Raw genomic sequence first — 13,971 nt, 5'->3', positions numbered from 1 at the left:
TCTTTGTCAAAAATTAGTTGGTTGTACTTGTGTAAAGCTATTTCTGGTTGTACTTGTCTGAAGCTATTTCATTATTCTGTTCTATTGATCCAAGTACCTATTCCTTAACCAACACAACAGTCTGGAAGCTAAAACTATATAATGAATTTTGAATTTGCTAGAGTGATTTCTCCTAACTAATCCTTCTTTTTCAAAATTGTTACAGTTATCCTAGTTCCTTTAACTTTCTATAAAAATGTTATTAAAGTATATAGCTATAAAAATTTTAATGTAACTGATAAAAATTACATTAAACACATCTATCAATTTCCAGAAAAATTTTATTTTTAATATATGAAGTTTTTCAGTCCATGAACACAGTATGTTTCTCCATTATTTACACCTTTGATATCTTTTATCAGTGATTTAAAGTTTTCTTTTTTTTTTTTTTTTTGAGTTGGATTCTCACTCCATCACCAAGACTGGAGTGCAGTGGCACACTCACGGCCACCCCAGCATTGACCTGCTGGCTCTGGTGATCCTTTTGCCTCAGCCTTCCAAGAAATCGGAACTACAGGTGCATGCTACCATACCTGGTTAATTTTTGACTTATTGTAGAGACAAAGTCTTGCCAAGTTTACTACGCTGGTGTCAAACCTGTGGGCTCAGGCAATCCACTTACCTCAGCCTCTCAAAGTGCTATGATTACAGGCTGAACCACCGAGCCCAGTCAGTTATACAAAACCTGCGCATGTTTTATGATATTTACACCTGAGTATTTTATTTTTTGAAGTATTAGAGATGATATTATGTTTACATTTAATTACCATGTGTTTATTTGACATAGTATATAGAAATAAATTTTAATTATTGATTAATTTTATATGTCATCCTTGTGTCCTGTGACCTTGCTGACTTGTTAATTCTCAGTTTGCAGAGTAATATATTCTTAGATTTTTTTTGTAGATAATCAGGTCACCTGAAAATAGAGACAGTTTTTAGTCTTCCTTTCTGAGTTGTGTTCCTTAAACATTTGGTGGATATCTCCAGTGAGACCCTCTGAGTCTGGATTTTTTTTCAAAAATTTTAAAATTATAGATTCAACCTTCTTAATAGTTTTGAAGCTATTCAAATGATCTACTTTTCATTGGGTAAGTTTGCGCTTTGCAAAGACTTCATCCATTTTATCTAAATTGTCAATGTTATGCATGTAGAATTGTTCACAGTATTCCTGTAACATACTTTTAATATCCCCAGAGTCTACAATATTCTCTGTTTCGTTACTGCCATTACTGCTATAGGTAAATTGTATCTTCTCTCTTCTTTCTTTGAATTCCTTTTTAATTTAAAGTATCAATTAATTAAATTAAAAATTGACAAGTAATAGATACAACTGCTATTTTGTATAAATACAATATAAGTAAATTGTCAAAATATGATGCAAAGTTTAGAAAACAATTACAAAATCAAAGTATTATGGAGTTGGAGAGGATCATCGGAGTGAGTTTAGGCACTTTGAAACTAGGACTTAACACTAAGAATTCTGGGAATGATTCATTGAATTTAATTATAACTAATCCAAAATTTTTCATTTCCATTCTAGCACTTACCCTACTCTTAAAATATGAGAGAATTTGGCCGGGCTTGGTGGCTCAGCCTGTAATCCCAGCACTTTGGGAGGACGAGGAGAGTGGATTGCCTGAGTCCGCGGGTTCGAGACCCACCCAGGCAACTTGGTGAGACCTTGTCTCTACAAAAAAAAAAAAAAAATTAGCCGGGCACAGTAGCGCACACCTGTAGTTCTGGCTACTTGGAAGGTTGAAGCTGGAGGATCACCTGAGCCCAGCAGGGCGAGGTTGCAGTGGCCAGGAGCGTGCCACTACACTCCAGTCTGGGCGACAGAGTGAGACTCCAACTCAAAAAAAAAAAAAAAGAGAGAGAGAATTAAATACATTTATAAAATGAGACACAATGAATAAAGGATTTATAATGCTTCTTTGACCTGGCAGACAGTGAAGGTGGAAGAAAGAATCACCTAATCCCTGCTTAAACACTTTCATAAGTGAAAATACACTGACTTATGTAAAAAGCCTTTTCAACTGTCAGGCACCCGTATTGTAATAATATTTTTCCTAATAAAGAATAAATGTTTCCTTATATTCCCAGTATGGGTTTTTAATCATAATATTTCTTACTACTTCACTTATCTGTGATAATGAAATTTATTTCAGTATAAGAACCATTGATACGGCACAGCTCTTGATGTCTTTCTTTGTTACATTCTTAGTCGTCATGTCAGAATAAACATCGTTGAATTCTCTAACAGCATTTTATATGCACAATCCTCAGTCTCTAATGTGATATTCCTCTCATTAGATAGTTCCCATTTTCAAATTTTCCTTTAAATATGGGAATGAAATATTCATGAATACCTAATTATGATTAGGCCATCACAATTGTCTGTCTTTTTTTGCTACCTGAGCTATCAAGTAGCCCAAGTACTGAGAAACCTCTGTAAGATTTAATAACAAGAGAGTAATTGGCAATTACTAATTGTCATTTTTAGGAAATAATAGAAATATGTCTGAAGTTGCTTTTTACATGTGATGGTGTTGAATCTGTTCCCCACCTGTAGTCACCTTGGCCCACACCTATCCCAACCGTTTCCATTCTAATCTGAAATGCATGATTTGCCATTTATTCATATTGCAATTCAATTTTTATGGTTTCTACCAATCATTGAACCTGATATCCGTGTAAACAGACGATCTATTTATGTTGAAATACCCTCTAAATATCGTCTTTCAATTGAATAGTTTAAAAATAAAAGGCACTTTTTAATCACATACAAAAGGAAAAATAAAATTGTGTGTCTTTACATAGCTTTTGAATCTCATTGGTAAAAATAAAGATAACTTTATTTATGGTAAAAATAAAGATAACTTTTTGTAGCATAAACAAGTATCTAACTTCTTAGGAGTCAGTTTGCTCCTTATAATTTTACTAAAAGACCTAATTATATGTCTCTTTCTCCCAAGTATTTGCCTGTTTGATGTATATGCAAGAAGCTGTATTCTGGTTCACACAGGAATTAGGAGAACTGGCATTGGTAGTTGAAGCATAGAAGTAGGGCAGGGATGCAGTCAGCAAGATCTTAGGAGTTAGTACAAGTTGATAAGTGTAGATATTTTGGTTTGCTGGGTTGCTCCTGCTATGGTTATTTTGCATCCCATTGATTAAAGAGGTATAGGGCCAGCTAGTGAAGTGAGAAAGAGTTTTAACTCATTAAAAAAGGTCACATCAATTATAATCTCCTATGCACTGGAAATTGGACTATGAACACTAAGAAAAGGCTTCCACAAATCAACAAATAATATTGAATGAGACAAAGGAAAGTCACATACTCTATCAAGTGGTAAAAAAAAAAAAAAGTTTTGGAACATTATCTAATAGAGACCAGTTAAAAAAAAAAAAAGTCAAAAAAGAAAACTGGGGCTATTAGATCTAACTCTTATGAAAACTATTTATCACAGTTACCCAGATAAATCAAATATATATGTCATCCAGAAACAATGTTTTACAAGGAACAATAAATTGTGTGAAACAGAAGAAGGTTATAAGACAGAATAAAAGATACGATGTTAAGATGGAGTTGGATAAGACAAGAAAGAATTATAAGAAAAACAATTAAAATCCTGAACAAAATTTTAAGCAAGAATGACATTATGGAAGATTGAATCATTGCCTAGAAAAATTGGAAAATCTTTCTCAGGACAAAGAAGAAAAATTTAATGATATGAAAAGACTGAACCGAAGTAATAGATATGACAGAAGATGAACAATAGTACCATGTTAATTATTAATGATGAATAAGACAATAAGACATATGTAATATAAACAAGTCAATATATAATAAAGACAGAGTTCATAAAATTAAATGTACTTAAGCTACTTAAAATTGAGCTAAATTCAAACTAAGAACGTAGTAAATCATGACATAAAAGAAATATTGTTTCTAATGGTGTAACATTAATATAGATTAAGCAGATAGAAAAAGTTATGATGCAATGAAAGACATTCAATCAATTCAATATTAATTTCTGAATCAAAATAGATATTTAGGTATGCAAATATAAATGAATGAGTAAATGCATTCAAAAACATGTCAATAGAGTTAAATTAAACATATATGGAATTTGAACCTTAAAAATGAGAGTGTTTCTTTCAACCATATTAGGAGCATTGACAAATTTATCACAATCTAGGAGACAATTTAATAAATTTTATATAGTAGAAGTTGCATGGGCCATAATATTTGACCAAAGTATAGTAAAACTAAGTATTAATTAGAAAACTTAAGTTAGAACACTGAGGCAGTCAGATATGTAATTTTATACTCTTTTGCCTACTGAAAAAAAGAAACATAAAAGTACATTCAGTTTAACACGAAATTATATTTAACAGATAATTTAAAATACACTAAAAAGTTTAAACATTAAAATATATGAGATGCAGGCATACTTTTACCCAGAGGAGTGTATGTGTATGATATATTTATCTATATATCATACACCTAGATATATATTTAGAGGAGTATATGTGTATGATATATATATATACACACACACACACAAACCCACACCCTACACTCAAAGGCATTTATGATATATGCTTTTGTGTATGTATATATAGATATATCACAAATGCCTGCTTAAAAGCTTCAAAGGACAGACTGACTCTCTTGATAAGGGCTATTGCAAAGATGGTGATTTTAAGTTGAAGCTAATGCTTATTTACCTTTCTAAAAGTCCAAGAACCTATAAAAATTTATGCTAAATCTGCTCTGCCTGTGTTCTAGAAATGGAACAACAAAGCCTCAGTGACAGCACATCTGTTTACAGCATGGTTTACTGAATATTTTAAGCCCACTGTTGAGATCCACTGTTAAAAAAAAATTCCTTCAAAAATATTACTGCCTGTTTACAATGCACCTAGTCACCCAGAGCTCTGATGGAGATGTATAAAGAGATTAATGTTGTTGTCATGCCTCACACAACATCCATTCAGCAGCCAATGGATAAAGGAGTAATTTTGACTTTTAAATCTTATTATCTTACTATTTCAGAAATGCAGTTATTAAGGCTATGGCTGTTGAAGATAGTGAGTCCTCTGATGGATCTAGGCAAAGTACGTCGAAAATCCTCTGGGAAGGATTTACTATTCTAGATGCTATTAAGAACATTCATAATTCATGGAAGGAGATAAAAATACCAACATTAATAAGATTTTGGAAGAAGTTGATTTCAACCATCATGGATGACTTTGAGAGCTTCAAGACTTCAGTCAAGGAAGTAACTGCAGATGTGGTAGAAATAGCAAGAACGCTGGAATTAGAATAGAAGCCTAAGTATATGACTGAATTGCTGCAATCTTGGGGTTAAACTTGATTGGATGAGAAGTTTCTTCTTGTGGACAAAGAAAGTAGTTTCTTCAAGTGGAATCTACTCCTGATGAAGATGATATAAACATCATTGAAATGACAAAAAAAATTAGAATATTATATAAATTTAGTTGATAAAACAGTGGTAGAGTTTGAGAAGATTTACCCCAATTTTGAAAGCAATTCTACTGTGGGTAAAATGCTATCAAAAAGCATCACATGCTACAGAGAAATCATTCATAAATGGAAGAATCAATTGATGTGGTGAACTTTGCTGTTGCCTAATTTTAAGAAATTGCCCCAGCAACCCCAACCTTAACTGAACACCACCCTGATAATTCAGCAGCCATCAACAACAAGGCAAAAATGTTCAACAATGTAAAGATTATAATTCAATGAAGCCTCAGATAATTGTTAGTCTTTTGTAGTATAAATGATGATGATGATTATTATTATTTTAGTTGGAGTCTCACTCTGTTGCCCAGACTAGAGTGTAGTGGTCGCTCCTGGCCACCACAGCCTCGACCTGCTGGGCTCCGGCGATCCTTCCGCCTCAGTCTTCCAAGTAGGTGGAACTACAGGTGCGCGCTGCCATGCTCAGCTAATTTTTTGATTTATTGTAGAGATGAGGTCTCGCCAAGTTTTCCAGGCGGGTCTCGAACCCATGGGCTCAGGCAATCCACTCACCTCAACCTCCCAAAGCGCTGGGATTACAGGCTGAGCCACCGAGCCCGGCTAAATTATTTTTGAGTACTTTTTTAAAGACATAATGCTATTGCACACTAGATAGACTATAGCATAGAGTAAACATATGACTCACTTTTTGTGTTATTTGCTTTATTGCAATGGACTGGAACCAAACATGCAGTATTTCCAAGATATGCCCATATAGAGATAACTACATGCATATAATAGAGAAAATGGGAAAAATATAAACATTTTTGAATTTGGTTAAAGGGTAGATGGCTGACACTTTTTATTATTCTTACAGATTTACTGTAATTTAGAGATTATTACCAAATATAAAATTACAAAATATGTTAAGAAAATCAGGAGGAAGAAATATTAAATTGGAAAACAAAACTTCAAATGATAAGTACACAAGTTTGTTATTTTTTAAAGTACACAAAACTACCAATTTTTAATTTAAAAAAAGGAAAAAAAACCACAATAAAAGTAGATTTGCTAAAGGGGAAATAAAAAGGATATGGAGACCAATAACTCTCTGCTAGTTTGCAAATGTCAATGAAATGATTAATTTTCTAGGAGAAAAATGATGAAAATTAAGTAATAGGCCAGGCACAGTGACTCAAGCCTATAATCCCAGCACTTTGGGAGGCCAAGGTCAGGGGATTGCCTGAGCCCATGGATTTGAGACCAGTTTGGGCAACTTGACAAGACCTCATCTCTACAATAAATCAAAAAATTAGCCAGGTGTGGTAGTGCACACCTGTATTTCTGGCTACTTGGAAGGCTGAGGCAGAAGGATCGCCTGAGCCCAGCAGGTCAACACTGGGGTGGTCATGAGTATGCCACTACACTCCAGCCTGGGCAATGGAGTGAGACTTCAACTCAAAATAATTTTTTAAAAATGGAAAAGAAAAAATTAATAAAGCAGAAAACCTGGATAGACAATTAACTATCAAATTAAGATATCAACAAATGTCATCCAGTTTTGTCTCCTGGGATAGATACCACTCAGTTCTATCAAATTCTAATGAACCAATAATACCCAAGGAAACCATGCCAGCCAAATGAAATGAGAGAATTTATTTTATGAAGTTAATATATCACTAATAATGAGGATTCCAAAAACTGGAAAGTAAGATTCAAACTCCCTATGAATACATATTTATAAAAACATAAAATACTAGCAAACTAAATTCAGTGATCTACCATGCACATTGAGATGATGATCTTATAACATTTTTAGAACATTCTAATGTAACACTAATCTGTTAAGGTAACCAAATCACATTGAAGAAAATCATAACAAACTGATAGATAGGTGCCAAAGATACTTATTTAAATTAAGCAGCTATTTCTTATATTCATGGAATGATATTACTTTCCCATGTTAAAGCTGATCTATCAAATTAATGTTAGTAACGGTGGAAATATTTCTGTGAAAATGAAAAACATGTCCAAAACGTATCATATTGGTATTAGTGCTTTATACTATTTCTGTAGTTGGTCAATGTATAAGACATAAAATGAAATAAAGGAAAGTCAAATTAAAATTATCTTTAATATGATTATTTTTAGCTGCTCAAAAGTCTTGGAGATTTACTTTTAAAAAAGTGAATATTTCACTGAGCTGTACAGTGTCCACAGATAATTTATGTCCACCTGGGTTGTATATTGTTTTCTTAAACTCCTGTTTATTTGGAACCTCAGAATGTGACCTTATTTGGAGACAGGGTCTTTGAAGATGTAAGCTAGTTAAAAAGTCATACTGCATCAAGGTGGGTCCCAATCTAAAGACTGATGTCCTTATAAGAGGAGGGAAATTTGGACATAGACGTTAACAAAGGCAAGATGATGTGAAGACAAACGGGGGAGGCCATGTGACTGGTGTGGTATGTCCACAAACCAAGGAAGACTAAGATGGCCAGTGGCCACCAGAAGCTAATAAGACACAAAAAGTATTTCCCTCTAGGTTGTAGAGAGAGTATGATGCTGCTAACACCTTGACTTCAGACTTCAAAGCTGCAACACTGAGAAAAAATAAATTTCTGTTAATCTAATCAACCCAGCATGTAGTGCTTTGTTATGCAGTCCTTGGAAACAAATACAACTCTCAAAATCATCCAGCTAAAACATGACAGTGTCCTGCTCTAAACTGGAAACTAGCTTATCCAATTATGCTTTTGTTTGTTTTAACAACAGGATTTTAAAATGTTGTCCTAGGCATCACTAATGTTGTGCTCTACAAGATGTTTATACTTCTGCGCGCATACACCAAAGATTTCTTAGTCAAATAAGTTGAAAATATACTTAGTTGTATAAAGAAATAGTTTCTATAATGTGGGAATTCTCAGTCATTCATATGCCAGCATGTTTTTAAATCTCCCAAAGACAGATAAAATTTGTAAAATTTATTCCATTCACTTGACTGCAGAACATTCTTTCTTTGAATGACAAGTTGACATCTTTAGGACATTTTTATTCAGATGAACAGTGAAAGAAATGCTAAACTACTGCATCCTACCTCAAAAATAATCAAGCCTAACTGGATGATTGCCATCTTCATAGGGCTATCTGCTCACAGAGGAAGGCGTCTCCCAGAGCATTTCCTTATATACATATGCCCTTTCTTATCCTGTAGTATGGTATTTGTAAATTTGTTTTATTGCTTCTCTTACTCCCTACTGCTGAAATCCACATAAAGGGAAGTGGTATTAACAGGGCTATGTCTTATCAATCTTCAAGTTATAGCTCTGTTACTAACAGTGGAATACTAAGCAAGTTTAATTCTGAACTTCAACTTTCTCACCAGCCAAAATAAGAATAATAACTATTATGTTGAGGTAATGTGAGGATGAAATAGAATAACACATATAAAGGAAATATTCAGGACTTGATATGCATTATATTCAATACACAGTAACTCCCTTTCCTGTCATCCTGAATGTGCTTCATTTATAGAATATACTCAATAAATTTATGTTGATTGAATAAGTGAATACAACAGGGATAACTTAATTTTCTAAATTTGATAGTAGGGTCTTAAAGGAAATTCGGTATGTTCCTTCAAAATTATGCTTTTTAAATGAAACATTTTATGCTTATAAGGATATTAATCAATGGACAAATTATAGCATTTAGAAAGGTGGAACTACTTTGATTCATGACACAACTATAGACAAAGGCTGTCAGCTTCTTCCTGACGGCACACTTGTCTGGCATTAGCATCAGTTGCATCATGACATACCAGAAATTGGCAACAGCCCACAGGTCTATCTGCTGCTTTCCTCACCTGGTGCCTATGGAAAATAATGGAATACAAAATTATAAGTTGTTTCTTCTCACCACAGTGATGTGAAATTCAAACAACTTATGTTTGCTTGTTGTAGTTTCCCCACTGATATAGTAGAATTAAACTTTCCAAGAAAACGCATCTTCAAATTATAGTAAAGAACAAAAGAAAAATATAATTTACATTGTAGAGATTCATGTAGCAGCATTTGTATGGTTTTTTTGAAAAATAAATTAAATTTGTTTTTCGGCAGCAGACATTATTTCCTTGTATGAATGGCCTCTCTTGATGCTGATCTATATGGTAATCTGGTCCTCACAGGCTGCTGCTAAATTTTCCAGCACAGGCCAACTGAATTAGTTTCTTCATTTTATAATTCTTAACCAAGACAACAGTTCAGATTCTAAACTAGATGATGAGTTGGGGTTCACTATTATTTTAGTGAGATCTGCTTCTCAGGCCTCTGAAACGATACTTCGAACTTCAGTATTCAGAACTAAAAGGAGCTATACATATTACAGTCTGTTCTAAGAAAGAACACATTGCAAGATACATTTTAAATGACATCTGAATGCAGAAATACCAATCAGATAAATATTCCATTCTCTTGATTTGAGGGCATATATTATGACAGAAAGTTTATCCTTGAAAATATTAGAAATCAGTATTATCTTAACTGTTAAACTAAGCCATTTAAAGAAGCATATTAGTCCTGATGTTATCTTTAATTTACTTTATTTTTTAGTTCTTTCGAAAGCTAACAATGATCATTTTAGGCCATTTTTCATTGTTGGGCAAGTTCCTTGCTAGGAGATGTTAGAAAGTTAGCTTTCATTTTATACATCCAAAAATGGTATCGAAACAATGTTTAAACTCATGTCTTTTCTTGTTCTCCGCCTTCTAAACCAGAAAGAACATAGAGTTTGCTTTGTAAATTTAAACAATTTTATCTCAACTATCATTACTGTAAGAATGTATGCATATAAAAAAAGGAAACACTATTTCCATGCCAAGAACAATAGAATTTGGAAATTCTTAAAGAGTCCTATGAATAAAATAGAACTGTCATCTAGGAATTTCCAAGGCTTCTTGAGGTAATCTGCCTTTTTTTTGGTCAGTGTGTTAGAGAGCAAGTCCATGAGTATTTTGATGGTAGAACCATTCTTACTCTCATAAAGGCAAACTGCCTTAAACAATTTGAGCAATTGTTCAAATGTGGTTTCTTTAAGAGAGAAGTCTTCATCTGAATACCCATTAACATGCTACCAAAGGTTATTTGCAAGTATTTTTAGTTGTGGACACTATCTCATATATAATTATGATTTTACAGATACTATCTATCTCATATATAATTATTATTTCATATATTTTTATTTCGATTATAGCATTCAAATAAAACTTAATAATTATTGTTATTGAAAATTCTAAACCATTAATTTTGTTACGTATGACCAAATTAATCATGCATTGTTTTTATGCAGGATTGTACATATTTTACTTAAAAATGAAGCATATCAAAAGTCTCCTAAACATATAATTTTATGAGCTATGATGCCATCAAACCACAATGTTCAGCTTTGTAATATTTTCATTGCCACTCTTACCTTTACAGTGTACCTGCATTATTATAAAAAAGATGTCTTTGTGATTCCCTCTAGTCTGGAAATTGGAGAAAAACCCACTTAAACTGTGTTAGTAATAAAACGTTTCAAAGAATACCTGGGAGATAGCTTGGCATTTAATGTAACATATTTAACTTCTACAACGTGTTACAATAAATTAATTCAAATTACACATTTTATCTTTTGTTTTACATTTTCTCAACTCTAAAATTTTTTTTTAAAAACTGTTCTAAAAAATAATTATGATGATTAATGATAACTTTTACTTGAGGCAGCATTTCCCAAACTAAACTGTGTTGCAGAATAATAAGCTTCCTAAATTTTGTGCCAAGACCTGAGAAGCAAAAATGAGAAGACAGAAGAAATTAATTATATTAACTAAATAGGTGTTTGGAGGAGGAAACATATGTTATGCAAAATATTTTCTTATTGATTTTGAAATGGGACCAGATTTGTGGACAGAGGAATTTACATAAGCCATGGAAATAGCTGTATATAACAAACTAAAATATTCTATTCAAATGTTACTATCAAGATAATATTTTAAGGTTTGAATATTACATGATATAGCAAGATCACTGTAATTTTGAATTGTATGCATTCAAATCAGTTAAATTTCTTCCTTCTAACACACATTTGGTAATATTTTCCAGGTACCTCTGATTGGGGCTGTGATTTTGAATTTGATCTTTGCTCCTGGAAGCAAGAGCAGGATGAAGACCTTGACTGGAATCTGAAAGCTAGCAGCATCCCAGCTGTGGGCACAGAGCCCGCTGCAGATCACACCTTGGGAAATTCATCTGGTCATTATATCTTTATAAAGAGCTTGTTCCCTCAGCAGCCCATGAGAGCCGCCAGAATTACAAGCCCGGTTATAAGTAAGAGAAGCAAAAACTGCAAGGTATGGAAGAGGGGGAAAAAAAAAAGAGAAAGGAAAAAAAACTAGAAATATTATGAACAACTATCCATAAAGTGAAAAATAGAAAACAGAATGGTTGGGCCCAGAGCAAAGATGAGATTGAATTTATTCAACTTGGAATATGTGAGGGAAGGAAAAGAAGACGTAAGAATGAAAGGGAAGGATTGTTAGAATTGTATGAAAAATTTCTCCTAGAGAAAAAATTTCATGGGTATTGAAATGTTAGAAACTGCTGGAAAGTTCTGTGATTATTCATAACCATAGCTAATGCAAAAGAAGAAAAATACCAGATTTGTTTCCTCAAGGAGTTTAGTACTTATTAAAACTATGGGAATACCACCAATGGAAAAAAATTAAGCTGTCAGTATATAATTAAATATCTCCAATATTAGTTAATATATAATTAAATATCTCTAATATTAGTTAATATTAGAGATAGTTAGAGCCACAATAAAATAGTTGAAGTCTTTATGAAAAGGCTGAACTTGTCCCTAAAACAAGAATTTCTATAGGCAGCAAGAAAACATGGCTTGGAAATTAGCCTGTGAAAATGTGAAGTAAATATCTGTGGAGTATTAAAAGTATGAATAGGGTTTTATGACTCCTTGAGATTAATAGCTTCATATAATGACTACACAATTGCAGAATTTTCCACTTTTCTTTATTTATTGTTTGCTTGGTTATTTGTTTATATTCCATAAAAGAATTTTGAGTCAACTAGGCTAGGAAATAAATATAGCTTTACATATAGTATGATTTAAGCACTCAGAGATGATTTCATGAGAACCGTACTTACAGGAGTCTGATATATACATAAATGTGTTATTTATTTATATTTACAAAGAGATATGTAAACACCATGAGATCTGAACACATGTATTCTGACTATGGTGTTGCTCAATGTTTTAACACTGAAAGGCAAGTGAATTACATCCATAAGTTATTAGCTGATCAATAACTTATGGTTGGGAGACAATTGCATGACTTAAGCCTTTATTGTCTTCAACTTGTACTTTTCTGATGTGCCTCTGTCCACAATTGAGAAAATCCAACCATGGGAGGGAGACTTATTGAATAGCCTTCAACATCCTACTACTGCCATATCTTTTTAATTTTTTTTTTTAATTTTAATGATGTGGGGTACAATTCTGGGAATATACCTAGAAGAACTCAAATCACTCTATTAAAAAGATCCCTGTCCACTACATATCTTAATACAAGTGAACATTTGCTCTGTCTTAAGAGTTTCTCTGTCTCATCTTGAGTTGATAGCATAGTTTAACTTTCATGGAGAAACCTCATCTCTCACACAGACAGGATTTTCAGCAAGGGAAGTGACATGAACAGGTGAGAGTTTTAGTGAGATAACTCAGCAGTCTGGAATGGAAGTAACAAATCATGTCAAATAATATTAAACTTTACTTAATTTGGTTAGCAAAAATTGAGTTTTAATCAAATATAGTTTTTCTCTATTTGCGTTTTCTTCCAGATTACTTGATACTTTCTCAGGAATAAAATCCAACACACCAGATTTTATATATGTTGATTCCATATCTGTAAATCTAGACCTCTACATCCACAGATATTCTGAAAAATCACAAGTTAGTTTTAGTCTTAGAAATCTAATTAAATATTATGCATAAAATATAAAAATCCCAACTTGGCATCTAAACTTTTCTATTTAGACACTTTCTCTGAAAATGTTGAAGAGTTTTTTTTTATACTGTAGTAACTAAGGAATTCATTCACCTCTGTCTTCCCCAGGTCTCAGAACTATAGTCCCCACTGTTTTAAACATCTGTGTGAGAATATTAATATCAAAATTAATGATGAATGGTTCGTTTTATGAATATTTATGCTATAGATTGAATATGAAAGGTTATGCTGGGAATGATTTGGTCTCTCAAATTAAAAATACGTTTTATCAGATAAGTAGAGTGACCTTCTAGATTTTCATAAGAATCATCTCTGCCCCTCTTCACCTTGTGGAATACCTTTAAGCAAAGAAAATCCATTTTGCTTTCCCTTTTGG

General features: G+C 32.8%; 1 protein-coding gene across 1 annotated transcript in view; it reads left to right on the top strand.

The window, feature by feature from the left end:
• MALRD1 (MAM and LDL receptor class A domain containing 1) overlaps nt 1-13,971 on the top strand; it is a gene marked incomplete at both ends in the record, with an annotated part of 488,577 nt that overhangs the window by 141,168 nt on the left and 333,438 nt on the right. The window contains one exon of the mRNA XM_008054043.1: nt 11,674-11,921. Within this exon, the coding sequence (XP_008052234.1) occupies nt 11,674-11,921 (248 nt within the window). The remainder of the gene's footprint in view (nt 1-11,673; nt 11,922-13,971) is intronic.

The sequence above is a fragment of the Carlito syrichta genome, unplaced genomic scaffold (assembly GCF_000164805.1).
Source record: "Carlito syrichta isolate Samal-C Ts95f unplaced genomic scaffold, Tarsius_syrichta-2.0.1 Scaffold288977, whole genome shotgun sequence".
Classification (NCBI taxonomy): Eukaryota; Metazoa; Chordata; class Mammalia; order Primates; family Tarsiidae; genus Carlito; species Carlito syrichta.
This window is presented reverse-complemented; position numbering and strand designations above follow the sequence as displayed.